General features: G+C 35.8%; 1 protein-coding gene across 2 annotated transcripts in view; it reads right to left on the bottom strand.

Moving 5' to 3' along the window:
* Window positions 1-16521, bottom strand: part of DACH2 (dachshund family transcription factor 2) — a 563669-nt gene that overhangs the window by 77430 nt on the left and 469718 nt on the right. For both annotated transcript variants that reach the window (XM_036271613.1, XM_036271612.1), the window contains one exon: window positions 1344-1479. In XM_036271613.1, coding sequence (XP_036127506.1) covers window positions 1344-1479 — 136 coding nt within the window. The remainder of the gene's footprint in view (window positions 1-1343; window positions 1480-16521) is intronic.

The following is a 16521-nucleotide window of genomic DNA, read 5'->3' as shown; positions in this document are numbered from 1 at the left end:
GCTGCCAGGCTCTATAACAAACCAGGTGAATCAAACTCTTAGCATGTGGCCTGGACATTCAGAGTCGTAAATGCTCCACAGGTGATTAGAATGGGGAGCCAGATTTGAGATCCACTGAGCTCACTATGAAGCTAAAAAATCATAAACAAAATGTCATGTTGAAGGCTGAGACTTGGGTGAATTTCTACAAGACAGAAATGATTTTCATTCTTCTCCAGCACAAATTCAGAACCGAACTCCTTCCCTAATCCCTCAGTTCCTCCCCTCCCCAACCCCCCAAAATATTATTTTGGAGAGGATTGAAGCGATCATTACTGTTAAGTATAAAAACTTAGAGTTCAAATAATGGAACTCCCTATAGTACGACTAAAAGAAGAGCAGATTTTATTTTCCCTAAAGGAAATAGAAACTTAGGAAATTGGATTGTGTAAGTACAGAAGATTAACAAAGATTTTACTTAGCTCATGTGGTTCATAATTATGTACCAAATGGGACGTTGTTACAACTGAATGAGTGCACTTAGTAATGTCTGTATACCTGAGTGAGAGCAGACGGCAGGAGATGATAAGCAATCAAGGCAATGCCACACAGAGAAAAATGGTGTTAATCCCTCACATTTCCTTAGCACTTTAAAGTTCTGAAGTGTTTTTCCACATATTATTTTATTTGACCTCACAAAAATCCAGTGTATTAGGCAGGGCATTATTTTCATATTAGGTAAAGACACTGATGGTGGTTAAGTGACATACCTGAGGTTTCCTAACCAGTTAGTGCCAGCAGTATAGCTAGATACAAGTCCTCAAAATGCCATATCACTAACAATAACATTGTATTTCTGAAATTGTGTCAATGATGTAAGACTTCTGAGACAATAAAACAATAAATGTAGGGGAAAGTATATCAAATATTTGTGATCCAAATTATGAGATTGTACAAAATCTTACACTGACTCACTAATCACTCAAATGGTCAACTGCTTAAAGGACATTTTATCTTCCATTTTTTAAGAATGCTGTGAATGTAAAAAGTGCATTGTATCACACTAACTGTTAAATACCAACATATTGAATTAACATACTCTACAAAAACCCCATCATATTATTCCCATGAGATCCAGTGATACAATAAATGAAAGACCTTTGAGAGAACAAACTTCTAACATTTTAAGTTTCAGTATGTCACTCATATTGCTTCAGCAATAAAAATAAAAGACCACTTCAAAAACCTTTTATACTATGGAAGCATCATCTCCTCCATTTTTTTTTCCTCCCTTCTCCATTACCTAATGAAGGATTTTCCTGAAAGAGTATCGTTAAATTCCATGCTTCAGGTGAGATACTCACCCATTCTGTCTGAATGGTGATCCATCTGAGAAGGAGAACTGGATACACTGCTGCTGGGGTGGGAGGAGGTCTGGCTCCCAGGGCGATGACTCTCTTCCAGAGAGGGAGCAGGAGAAGGACTCTCTGGGATGCGTTCCTGACACAAAAGAAAACACAAAAGGAAATGCCATCTGTGCACCAAGATTTTCATATTGGTTGAATCCATAACATTTGAAATGTTTATCTCTCGCTTATCCTGAAAGTACACACACCCACAATACCTGATCTCAACACATAACTTTAGACAAAAGCATATTTTTGTTCTTGTGAAATTAGTGGAATATCATGAGAATTAAAAAGAAAGCAAAAGGGCTCAGCACCACGTCAGATACATGGCAGAGGCTCAAGAAAAATTAGTTTCCATTTCCTTTCCTAGAAAGTTCATAAAGGATTATAAACACAGGTGGGTGGTGGAGTTTATTCCTATTGTAAGCATTTAGATTGATATAAAGTTCATGCCAAAACCTAGAGGGTGATACTACTCTTTAAATAAGAAGTTCTCCCAAAAGTAAACACTTGAGAACTCTGGAAAGGAACTCACAAATAGTGACAACTGGTACATGTTTAGTCTTTCCGTACAGACAAATGATATGGATTTACTATACCTACAATCTATCAGACCTTAAGAATTTATGTTAAATTCTGCCAACAAAAAGGTTTGGTAGTCACAGGGCAAAATAATGAGTTTTCCAAATTACCACTAAGACCTATCAAATATCAATTTCTTACTATTGTTTATATTTTTTAGTTTGAAATAATGAATTTATATAAATATAAAATATTTATTTTGCATACATATACAGTAACTGTTATGGCTTTCAAAACTTTTGTAATTATGAACATTGCTATAAAACTCTGAAGTTGTTCACTATGTTTATGCACCACAAATTGATGGATAAATCTAACAACCATTCAGTTAATTTGATCAATAAATGAACGAAATTGCAGTGATTATGCATATATGCAATAAACGTGACTGGGAGATAGATATGCCGGGACAGAGAATGTTTTTTCTATAAAATATTTAATTAATCCATAATAAATTTCTTAAATTAAATGTTCTTAATAGTTATGTATAATTACAACATCAGTATTCTAATCATCACAATATTAAGAACTAGTTTGTCAAATATATGCTTGTATATTTTCACATTGTTTTGCATAAGTGGCACAAAATTTATAAATCCCATGAAGAAAACCTGTTTGTTGATTGACGTCATTGCAATGGCAGCATGGGAGATCCCCCTTGTATCTCCCCCTGAAATTTCAATAATTTGAACAGCTGTAACTCAACAAATTATTCCCTGCTCAACACACAGGAATGCATGAGAAACCTGTGCATTGAAGCATATAAATGTGGGCAAGTGGGACAAACAGGGGAGGTGAGAAGGGAGGAGGGCTTAGACTAGCCAAGGATGCAGCTCTGAAGCCTGGAGCTCACTGTGGAACTCAGCCTGGAAAGGGGAGGAAGCCAGTTGTGCTTGGCATTTCCTTCAGCAGGCAGGAGCAGAGAGACTCAGTGGGCACTCCTGTAGGAGTGAGCAGTACAAACTGAAACTTAGCCGAGAAACCTGGGCAAAGACACAGCACAGGGGTTCTGCTGTGGCTGTCAGGCAGTTGGCAGTCCAGACAAAGAAAGAAAGCCACTGAGCTCTGCCACCTGATAGACTCCCAAAACTCACCTCCCACTGCTGTTGGTATTGGGTTGCAGAGCACCTTATTTGCAAACCCAAGGATTGTTTCTATAGACTCACTAATTTCCCTGAAAAAAAGGTGCACTCTGTGACTGATCCCTGGTTGGGGCACACGCGGGGGAATACCCAGTGGAGGTCTGAGGTTGCCATTACCAAGAGGGCAAAACAAAGAAGGTGGCCAAACTACCCGAGACAATCCCACCCCAAGCATCACAGCTACATTGAAGGCAGCCGTAAGCATCAACTGTGAGATTTCACAGAGCTAAAAAGTTTGTGATTCAGCACCACCTACCAAAAAATAATTGAAAGACCTCTCTGTAGCAATCTAAATATCACTCGTATATACACACCTAGACAGAGAATGAATCCATCAAATACCATGAATAACCAAGGTAGTGAGGAAGCTTAGAAAAGTTAAAAATCTCCAGAAAGCAAAATTGAACACACGGAAATATGTGGTGTAAATGACAGAGAATTCAAGATTGCAGTTCTGAAAATATTCAATTAGATGTGAGAAAACACAGATAGGCAATTTAATGCACTCAGAAAACAAATTAATGAACAAAACAAGTACAAAGATGGGGAAAAAAAGAACCTAATAGAAACCCTGGATATGAAGAAATCAGTAAAAGATACCAGGAATGAACTAGCAAGCATAGGAAATAGAGCTGACCGAATGCAGGAAAGAATTAGTGCTATTGAAGATAGAAGTCTAGAAATGATGCCGTGGGAAGAAGAGAGAGGTGAGTACAAAATAAAAAAAAGAAAGAACTCCATGAGAATGATCTAACTCCATCAGAAAGAGCAATATAAGAAAAATAGGCACACCAGAAGAAGAAGAGAGGGAGAAAAGAACGGAGAGCCTATTCAAACAAATAGTTGATGAGAATTTCCCAAACATATGGAAAGAGCTAGATCCTCGAATCAAAGAAGCAAACAGAAGACCTAGTTACCCCAATCCAAAGAGGCCTTCTATAAGGCACACTGTGTTAAAACTGTGAAAAATTAATAACAAAGAAATGAATCTCAAGGCATCTAGGGAAAAGAAGGAAGCGACCTATAAAGGAAAGTCCATCAAGTTATCATTGGACTTCTCAGCAGAAACTCTATAAGCCAGAAGAGAGTGAAACCAAATATTCAAACTGAAAGAGAGAAATCACCAGCCAAGAATAATATATCTTGCAAGGTTATCCTTTAAATATGAAGGAGAAATAACAACTTTTTCAGACATACAAAAGCTGAGGGAACGAATCACCAGAAGACCTCCATTGCAGGAAATACTCAAGAGGTTATTCTACATGAAATAAAGAACAAAATGTCACAGCACTACGAGTAAGATCACCAACAAACTTACAGCAAAATAAAGGATAATTTGTGACAATGAAAACATAAAAGGGCAGAGAGTTAGGTCTGAACTTGCAAAGGAACATGAAGATCAGATGCACTCAAAAGGAAAAATAATAACTACTATACATATGAAATTTTCTGAGGTAACCATACACACACACACACACACACACACACGCACACACACAAACTAGGACACATAGCCTGATAAAAAGAGGAAACGGGAAAGAAGTATGGAATGCCACCAATAAAATATAATAGACAAAAACACAAAGGAAAAGAACTAATGGAGGCACAGAGCTATCAGAAAAGATAAAATGGCTATAGGAAATCCTCATACATCAATAGTTATCCTAAATGTAAATGGACTGAATTCACCAATAGAAAAGCATAGAGTAGCAGATTGGACCAGAAAACAAAACCCAGCCATATGCTGTATTCAGGAGACACATCTAAGCTGCAAAGACAAGGTTAGCTTCAAAGTGAAAGGGTGGAAAATGATTCTCCAAGGAAGTAACATCCACAAAAAAAAAAAAAAAGCAGGCATAACCATACTTATAACTGACAAAATAAATTTCAATATAACAAAGATAACGAGAGTCAAAGATGAACATTTCATAATGATAAAAACAACACTACATCAAGAAGATATAATGCTACTTAATATATATGCACCCTATCATTGGGCACTGAAATATATAAAGCAATTGCTCATAGAGCTAAAGGGAGAAACAGACCAAAACACAATCATAGTTGGGGACCTTAATACTTCATTGACAGCTCTAGACAGATCATCCAAACAGAAAATCTATAAAGAAATATCAGCCTTGCCCTGGCCGGTGTGGCTCAGCGGTTAGAGTGTCGGCCTGCGGTCTGGAGAGACCCGGGTTCGGTTCCCGCTAAGGGCATGTACCTCGGTTGCAGTTTGTCCCCGACCCTGGTTGGTCGTGCGGGTGGCAGCCACTCGATGTGTCCCTTTCACATCGATGTTTCTCTCTCTCTCTCCCTCCTGCTCTATCTGAACAAAGAATGAAAAAGTGTCCTCAGGTGAGGATAAAAAAAAAAAAAGAAAAAAGAAATATCAGCCTTAAATGGCACACTAGACCAAATGAACATAATTGACATTTACAGAGCCTTTTATCCCAGAATATTTGATTGTACATTCTTCTCCAGTACACATGAAACATTCTTAAGGATAGACCACATATTGTCACAAAAGTAGCCTCAACAAATTGAAGAAGATTGAAATTATAGCAAGCATATTCTCTGACCACAATGCCTTGGATTTAGTAATCAATTGCAAAAAGGAAGTAAATAAACCCACAAATATGTAGAGATTAAAAATATAGTACTAAAAATGACTGGGTCACCAGGCCAGTATGGCTCAGTGGTTGAGCATTGACCATGCACCAAGAGGTCACCTGTTTGAGTCCCGGTCAGGGCACATGCCTAGGTTGTGGGCCAAATCCTCAGGGTAGGGGGGCATGCAGGAGGTGGCCAACCAATGTTCTCTTTCATCGATATTTCTATCTCTCTCCCTTCCCCTTCCTCTCTCTTCCTCTCCCTTCTTCTCTCTCTAAAAAAATCAATGAAAAATAAGTTTTTAAATGACTGTGTCAAAGAAGAAATAAAAGGTGAAATCAAAAGATCTATAGAGACAAATGAGAAGAACAATACATCATATCAAAACTTCTGGGATGCAGCAAAAGCCAGTAATAAGAGGGACATTTCTATCATTATAGGCCTATCTCAAGAAACAAGAGAAATCCCAAGTAAACAACCTAACATTACATCTTAAAGAACAAAAGCAACCCAAAGGCAGCAGAAGAAATGAAAGAATAAAAATTGGAGTAGAATTGAATAAAATGGAAACAAAAAGACTATAAAAATAAATGATTTTTTGAAAAAAAATAATAAAATTGACAAACCCCTGGCTAGACTCACTAAGGAAAAAATAGAAAAGACTCGTATAAACAAAATCAGAAATGAAAGGGAAGTTACAACAGACATCACAGATATATAAAAGATCATACTAGAATAGTATGAAAGAGTATATGTCACCAAATTCAATAATCTACAAGAAATGGATAAGTTACTAGAAATGTATAACCTTCCTAGATTGAATTATGAAGAACTGGAAAGTCTATTTAGAACAATCAGCAGTGAGGAAATTGAAACAATCATCAAAAACCTCCCCCATGTTCATAGCAGCACTATTTACCATAGCTAAGATCTGGAAACAGCCCAAGTGTCCATCAGTAGACGAATGGATAAAAAAGCTGTGGTACATATACACAATGGAGTACTATGCAGCGGTAAGAAAGAAAGATCTCTTATCCTTTGAGACGATATGGAGGGACCTGGAAAGTATTATCCTAAGTGAAAGAAGCCAAGCAGAAAAAGACAAATACCACATGATCTCACTTATATACGGAATATAATGAACATAACAGTCTGAGGAATACAGTAGACCCAGACACATGGAAGTAGGTCACAGACTGACATCCCTCAGAAGAGGGGATGGGGGGTGGGGGGGTGGGAAGAGATAAACCACAGAACTCATATGCATGTATGCATGACCAATGGACATGGACAACTAAGCCGGGGACAGGGTGGAGGGGGGGTGGGGTGGGGGGTGCCAATGGGGTAAAAAGGTAAAATATCTGTAACAAAAAAATAAATAAAAATTCATAAAAAAACAAAAAAAACTCCCAAAAACTAAAAGTCCAGGACAAGATAAGTTCACTAATGAATCCTACCAAACATTCAAAGATTTGAAATCTACACTTCTTAAGCTCTTCCAAAAAATTAAAGAAGAGGCAATACTTTCTAACACATTTTATGAGGTCAACATAACCTTGATACCAAAACCTATCAAGAATAATACAAAAAAAGGAAACTACAGACCATTATCTCTGATGAACATGGATGCAAAAAACTGCTAAACAAAATACTAACACATGTAATAAAATAATATACTGAAAAATTAATAAACCATGACCAAATGGGTTTCATTTCAGAGGTACAAGGATAGTTCAATGTATGCAAATCAATTAGTATAATATACCACATTAACAAAAGAAAGGATAAATGTCACATGATCTTATCAATAGATGCAGTAAAAACATTTAATAAAATACAACATCCATTTAGGATTAAAACACTCTATAAAATTGGGATAGAAGGAAAGTACCTCAACATAAACCCTCAGCCAATATCCTACTCAATGGTGAAAAATTGAAAGCTTTTCCTCTGAAATCAGGAATAAGACAAGGATGCCCACTCTTCCCACTCTTATTCAACATACTTCTGGAAGTCCTAGCCAGAGCAATCAGGGAAGAGAAAGAAATAAAAGGCATCCAAATCAGAAAAGAAGAAATAAAAGTGAAACTTTTTGCAGATGACTTGATTTTGTATATAGAAAACCCTAAAGACTCCATCAAAAACTACTAGAAACAATAAAGAATACAGTAACATTGCAGGAAACAAAATCAATGTTAAAAAAATCCACTGCTTTCCTATATACTAACAACAAAACTCCAGAAAAATAAATTTTAAAAGAAGTTCTTTTGGAATTATAACTCAAAGAATAAAATATAAAGAAATAAACTTAACAAAGGATGTGGAAGAGCTATACACAAAAAACTACAAAGCATTATTTTAAAAGATGGAAAAAGACACAACAAAATGGAAAGATATTCCAAGTTCATGGATTGGAACAATCAGCATGGTTAAAATGGCCATATTACCCATAGCAATATAGAGCTTTAATGCAATCCCCATCAAAATCCCAATGTAATTTTTTAAAAGATATAGAACACAAAAATCAGATTTGTATGAAACCACAAAAGACCCCAAATAGGCAAAGCAATCCTGAGAAAAAATAATTAAGTCAGAGGTATCACACTACCTGAGTTCAAATTATACTATGTAGCCTTGTCCAGGGTGGTTCAGTTGGTTGGAGCATTATTCCGTGCACTGGAGTGGGAGGGGTGATGGGGGATAAAGGGGGCCTAATATATGGTGATGGATGATGATTTGACTTTGGGTGGTGAGCACACAGTGCAATATACAGATCTTATATCATAGAAATGTACACTAGAAGCCTATATGATTCGAATCCCGGTCAGGGCACATACCTAGGTTGCTTGCAGGTTTGATCCCCAGGTGGGGAGCATATGAGGGGCAACTGACTGATGTATCTCTCTCACATCAATGCTTTTCTCTGTCTCCCTTCATCCCTCTCTAAAATCAACAAAACATATACCACAAAGCTACAATGATCAAAAAAACATGGTGTTGACAGAAAAACAGACACACAAATAAATGGAACAGAATTGATAGCCCAGCTATAAAATCACATGTATATGGGCAGATAATTTTCAGCAAAGGAGCCAGAAACACACAATGGATAAAAGAAAGCCTCTTCAATAAATGGTGCTGGGAAAATTGGATAACCACATGCAAAAGAATAAAAATAGATTACAATATGTTGCCATGTAAAAAAAATTAATTCAAAATGATTCAAAGTCCTAAATATAACACCTGAAACAATAAATTACATAGAAGAAAACATAGGTACTAAACTTACGGTGCTTGGTTGTAGAGAATATTTTATAAATTTGACCCCAAAGGGAAGGGAAGCAAAGGCAAAAATAAATGAATAGGAATATATCGAACTAAAAAGCTTCTGCACAGCAAAAGAAACTGCCAACAAAACAAAAAGGTAGCCTGAATGGGACATGATATTTGCTAACAACAGCTCTGACTAGGGGTTAATAACCAAAAAATATAAAAATGCATACAATTCAACAGCAAACAAATAAATAATTCAATTAAAATAGGCAGAAGACCTGAACAGACACCTGTTCCAAGACATACACATGACCTACAGATATATGAAAAGATGTTCAAATTCACTAACTATTAGGGAAATGCAAGTTAAAACTACAATGAGATACTACTTCACATTTGTTAGAATGGCTATTATCTACAAGACAAGTAATAACAAGTGTTGGAGAGGCTGTGGAGAAAAAAGAACCCTCATTCACTGCTGGCGGGAATGTAGACTGGTACAACCGCTACGGAAAACAGTCTGGTGGTTCTTCAAAAAATTAAGAATGGAATTACCATATGACTCAGATATCCCTCTCCTGAGTATACTCCCAAAATTTTTGAAAACATGCATTCACAAAGATATATGAACCCCTATGTTTATTATAGCATCATTCCTGGTGACCAAGACATGGAGACAACCAAAGTGTTTTTTAAAGAGGACTGAATAAAGATGTGGTACATATATACAATGGATTACTACTCAGCATTAAGAAAAGACAAAATACTTCCATTTATGACAACATGGATGGATCTTGAGAATATTGTGCTAAGTGAAATAAGTCAGTCAGAAAAAGCTAAGAACTATATGATTTCACTCATTTCTGGGATATGAAACAAAATGATGGACACAAAACAGTGTGGTGGTTATCAGAGGGGAGGGTGTGAGAGGGGTGATGGGGGATGGAGGGGGCCTAATATATGGTGATGGATGATGATTTGACTTTGGGTGGTGAGCACACAGTGCAATATACAGATCTTATATCATAGAAATGTACACTAGAAGCCTATATGATTCTATTAACCAATGCCACCCCAACAAATTTAGTAAAAAACATAAATTAAAAATTTTGATGCAAAAGGAATAGCATGAGAGTTCAAGGTTATTTCATTAGTAGAAGTTAATATTTTGCAATGTCTGTCATTGTAGCAGGCGGAATAGGGACCCCCAAATGTCTAGTCTACATGCTAATAGCTGAAACCTGTGAATATATTAACAACACTAACCCTAACCCTATAACTTACATGGCAAAATGAACTTTTCAGATGTAATTTAGAACTTTGAGATAGAGAAGTTACCCTGTGTTATCTTGGAGGCAGAAAGGGGAGGTCAGAAGGTAATATGATTATAGAAAAATGATCAGAGAGATGCAACCTTGCTGGCTTTGAAGATGGAGGAAGGGAACCATGAGCCCAGAAATGTGGGTGGTTTCTAGAAGGTGGAAAAGGCAAGGAAACAGATTGTTCCCCAGAAGCTACAGAAAGAAATGTAGATCTTCCAGCACCTTGATTTTAGTTCAGTGATACCAGTGTCAGACATCTTACCTACAGAACTGTAAGATAATAAATGTGTATTGTTTTAAGCCACTAAATTTGTCATAAGTTTTACAGCAGCAATAAAAAACTAAAACGGTCGTCAATGTAGTATGTTCATTTTTAAATTTTTTCAAATATTATTGTTTAGCAGGTAACAGTTGCTACTTTTGATGAAATGAGTAGTAGACTTTGAGTATATTAGCTGCAGTATTATATACTAATTAAATACTGATACACTAGTTCATCATTTTTTCTCACTTTCACTCTCTGAGGTTTCAGTTACCCACAGGAAACCACAGTCCAAAAATATTAGATGGAACATCCCAGAAATAAATGATTCATAAGTTTTCCATTGTGTGCCATTCTGAGTAGCATGATGACATCTCCCTGTCCCACTCTTTTGTGCCCAGGACTTGACTCATGCCTTTGTCCAGGGTATCCATCCCATTAGCAACTCGCCTGTTAGTCACTCAGCAGCCATCTCAGTTGTCACATCCACTGTCATGGCATCGCAGTGCTCGTGTTCAAGAAACTCTTCTTTTACTTAATATGGCCATATTCCCATAACTTTCATTATAGTATATTGTTACAATTGATCTATATTATTATACAATTGATCTATATTACCATTAGTTATTGTTATTAATCTCTCACAGTACCTAATTTAGAAATTAAACTGCATCATATATACTTATAGGAAAAACTATGGTACAGGTAGAGTCTAGTACTATCTGCAATTTCAGGCATCTATTGAGGGTCTTGGAACAGAAGCCCCATGGGTAAGGGGAAGCTACTGTAATTGTAAATATATGTTATACTTTAAAGAAGAAAAGAATCAAGTTCTTTTTAAAAACAAATGTGTATTTTGGAGGAATGGTATGGGTGTGAATAGCAAGATATAGACAGCCATTATATAGCATCATTTACTTTTTGAAAAGACTAGTTTGTCAGTTATGAATTTCAGCCTCAATTGACATGATTAAAAATATATTCTCTAAATAGTATGGGTACACACATGTACACACACACACACACCAATGCAAGTAATTTTACATATGAAATCAAAATTAATTTTTTGCCCTTCACTGTTGTATAGTTTCAATTATCCTATGCCAAAATATGTGCATACAGTGTAGCACATTCAGTATTTGTCTTTGAATTATAACATTGGAAATTTGCTGGAAAAATAAGTAATTGAGTGAACTACATTGATCTCTAATGGACCTTTGAATGGATGGATAGGGACAGAGTACAGCAGTCACTGAGCAAAAATAGAACTGAACAAACAAAATCAATGTGTAGTGGCAAACAGGAATCACACACACCACAGTATACACTGGCATAATAAAAATGGAAACATTTTGAGTGATTCATAAAGTTGATGGTTTGGAAAAGCAAGAGAACCCAGCTGACAGTGATATGTCCTCTTTTTTATTACACTATGTGAAAGCTCATCTTGAATGTTTAAAAAATTGGAAGAACATCTACATGAAAAGAAAAATTCTATGAATAATGAAAAAAATCAATGCTATAAAGAGGGATCCAAAAATATTTAAAATTATCATATGCTAAAATAATGTCAATGCAAATAAACTCCTTCTCTGACATTTTGAACAGCATATTAGGTGAAACAATAAACTAACTTTGAAAACATGATTTAGAGTGGTCATAACGTTTTCTATGAAGTAATATTTCTGCTTTAAGATTTTGTAGTCTGCGTTTTTCCAATTTCAATCAACATTCAGTTCATTGTTATTGTTTTCCTAACGCATTGCAAAGGTGAGGCTTTTTTTCACCACATTAGATAGAGTGCCTTATACTGATTAAGAATCAGGTGGGTTTTTAAATTCTATGTGGAACTGGTAATGTGTAATTTCTCCGAAAATAATGAATAGTTCTATGAACATTTTCTTCTTTGCAAGTAAACAGATCCATTTTTCAGCCCTGTAATCAGTATGCATCTATTTAGCCACTTAACTGCAATGTGTTTCGGTTCATTAGGTGGCTACTGTTGTGTCTCAGCCTAGTTAAAATTTCACAGCAAGTTAATCTGTTTTATTACAAATGAGAACACAAGTGATAATGTCCTCACCATTTGCCAAATACAGAGTTAACAGTATCTGCAACAAATCAATAAGAGCATTTAAAAAGGAAAATTGCAAATACAGGGATGGGTAAAAGCAGGTTTACAGCTGTATATATGGAAAACAATGCAGTAGATAATAGATACTAATACAAGAACAAACTCTGCATTTTGCGTACTCATTACTGTAACCTTACTTTTGCCTGCCCGTGTATAAAACCCCAATCATTTTTACTCATTGATGACTTCATTTTATTTGGCATTTATGACTTTTACAATCCTGTTACTCTTCATGTATTTTATCCACACCCCATTGAAAACAGCTGTCATTCATCTGAAACATAGCAGATGTCTTCTCCAGATTCCAAGTAGTGGAGGAGGAAGATTTCCAAAATTGATACGTACTTACTCAATGAAATATCAGATTCTAGCATATACTTACATAGCTCAAGGTTCATGCCTAAAGAGAAAGATCTTATAGAAATTATTATTAATTACTACATGATATCCCTTCTTCTGTCATACTATTTCCTTTTTGGGGGATATCACAAATGGTCCAAGGAGAGGTTCAAATAATTTGAAAGTACATTTGAATCTTAGTAAAGAGTAAGGTAAGTACTTAGAAAATTCAGTTTTATACAAGGTTTAACAGAGTCCATTTCATTTAAGACTTTGTTTACTGGCACTAAAGTATCAACTCATGGAGATACTTCATTTCAACTCAGTGCATTCCTTAAATCCTTGGAACTATGGCAGTAAACACAGAACTTATGAAGTACTAATTTATGCATATTAAATGTGTTTATATGTATATATACATGTGTAGTTGTCTTACTAGCTACCATCTCAATAATAAATTGTTGCCTCTGATATTTTATTATATTGATTTTTTAAGCATTCAGTAGGAATTAAATAAAAATAAGAAGACAAATTATGTATTACATAATTTGTCTTCTTATTTTTATTTAATTGGGATTCAACTCTCACTGTAATTACTCTTCCAAATGTTAATCTATTAATGAGGTCCTAAAGGATTTAATGGCATTTCGGTGCTGAGGAGTGGCTTTTGGAAGTTTATCTGAATGCTAGATATTTTATTCATGCATTTGTCTTGATATTTCATATTTAATTGATGTGTTCCTTCTGTACTGTCACCAGAGTTCTGCAGAAACACAACACATTGGAACTTGACAGACTTTAATAATAAAATCAGGGACAGGAAAACAAAACGTTTATTAATTGTTCTTGATAACTTGGTTTACTACTAAATTTGAGGAAGAATTTGATGTCCAAGTTCAGTATCTCTGAATATTATGGTAAGCATGACACATTATAGATCTTTATGAATCAGTTTAAGAATTAGTGTGTGTTCCACAATCACCAATTTACAATCGTATTTAAGTTAACATAGATGGATATGGCAATGTTTTCATGAATTTAGAAGAAATAGACACATTGGGGATGGGGCTGGAACATGTAACCATGAAACAGTCCAAAATCATAGGCACACCCTATCTGTGACCTATGGACATTTGGAGAAAGGACACTCTCACCCTTTCAATGTCATAGACTTGTTCTGGAAGAGAGTTAAGGGAATGAGGCATAGTATCTGCTCATAGCATGTAAATACCCTCAAGTGGAAGAATGAATAGTTCGCTGGGAAAATGCATGACTACCAAATTATGTTGTGGACTTGGACCTCTGCCACCCACCCAAACACACACACACACACACACACACACACACACACACGGCCCTAGGTTCTCATTCAATGAATCTTCACCTCATGTTCTGAAAGATAATAGTGTAGTCTTTCCACAGAGCATTTATAATAAGACTCAACTAGTAATTTTTCAGTGAATTTGAATTATCACAGAAAAAGTCTCTGCATTGACTAATTTTAATACCAGATGTTCACATGCTAATGCCACTGCCTTGTGACCATTTCCTATCAATTCATTAATTGCCAGCTGCTCGGGCAAACAAAAAACACAGCTAATCAGATGGTATTGGGAAACAGCCACATGCTTTCTACTTAAATTTCTTAAATTTGTTACCGGAGAAAACTATGGCACAATGATATTACAAAGTTTCTACAAATATAGAAAAAAATGTATTATAAGATACCGAAATGTCAAATTGGAAATAGGTTTTCATACCTGTCATGTGTGTTAATATTGTGCTCTCAGTATTGTGACACATTCAGTGGTATAACTGAAGGATGTATAGCCTTGCCAACCTAATGATCATAATGCAATTTCTAATTCATATTTTAGCTATATTAGTTATTAGCTACAAATGCTAATAGCTTAGCCAACAGTAAAGGGATCTGAGCCAGAACTAAAGACGATGTGCCTCGCGTATCAATATTCCCAAACTAGCTTCTGGCAAAAAGAAAAAAAAAAGAACACAAACAAGAAAAAAACAAAACAAAAATATTTGTTTGCAACTTGCAATGTCTTTTCAAGTTTTATAATTAAAGTCTGCATTACTAATGATCATTTATGTTGGAAATACTCCCCAAAGTTTAATATCCAATGAATCATTAGTTTTCATTCATTTATGCAACAAACACTTATCGAATGCTTAATGTTCCTATTGGAGACGGAAGAAATGCCTATGGTTATTTTCTTTTTTTTTTTTATTTTTTTATTTTTTATCCTCACCCGAGGACATTTTCTCATTTTTTTGTTCAGGTAGAGTGGGAGGGAGAGAGAAGAACAGAGAGAGAGAGAGAAACATCGATGTGAAAGGAACACATCGAGTGGCTGCCACCCGCACGACCGACCAGGGCCGGGGACGAACTGCAACCGAGGTACGCACCCTTAGCGGGAACCGAACCCGGGTCTCTCAGGACCGCAGGTCGACGCTCTAACCGCTGAGCCAAACTGGCCAGGGCACCTATGGTTGTTTTCATAGGGCATATAGATCCTCATAGTTCAAACTGAAGACAAAATAATTGATATGTAAATATTCAATGATAATTTAAAATAAAATTCAAGTCAGATCAATTTTGATTATACAATGGACACCCATTTTCATTCCTCAGCAGATCTCTAACCCTTCTTTAGGGGCAATGAGATCAACACATTCATTATAGGTAAATGAACACTCTCTAAAAGATGGGCCCATTACCTGAATATGCACCTAGTGGGGGAACTCTTGGTCCTGGTACTAAGAAGTTACACAGAGGAATGTATGTAGGGGAAGTTATTTCTTTCTCAGGATAACTCTTAACTATGGTATTGGATTCTACTTATTATTATTTCTTTATGGATTCTTGAGTATAAAACATAATATAATATTAGTTAATATGCACTGAGTATTTACTAGATAATGAACAGTGTTCTCATTTAGTCTCACATGAACACTATAATGAAAGTACAGTTATTATTCCCATTTAATTGGGAAATGAGGCAAATTGAGATATAGGTAGGTTAATTAACTTGTTTAAAGTCACATAAAAAAAGCAGGGTGAAACCAGGATTCAAATACAGGCAGACACCCTGACTTCAGAGCCCTTGTTATTACCCATATACCAAATTGCCTCTAATGAAATCTGCTTCTTAATGTACCTTACTTAGCTAACAAACAATGATGGTTCTAGCCAGAAACAGTACACAATTCTATAAATTCTATTGGGGTGTGGGGGTGAGGTTGGAATGGTATCTGTTTAATTTTTATGTTTCTGATAAAGTAATGGAACGCAGTCCTTTCCTCATATTAAGCCTTTGCTGAATCTGTGGATTCCATGTTCTTGCTCATTGTTCTCTAACAGAAAATTATGGTAATAATGATAAAGTCAGACAATATTCAGCAATAACTATCCTTTCTGGCCAACTGCAAGACCAATTGTAATACACTT

The sequence above is a fragment of the Molossus molossus genome, unplaced genomic scaffold (assembly GCF_014108415.1).
Source record: "Molossus molossus isolate mMolMol1 unplaced genomic scaffold, mMolMol1.p scaffold_m16_p_2, whole genome shotgun sequence".
Lineage (NCBI taxonomy): Eukaryota > Metazoa > Chordata > Mammalia > Chiroptera > Molossidae > Molossus > Molossus molossus.
This window is presented reverse-complemented; position numbering and strand designations above follow the sequence as displayed.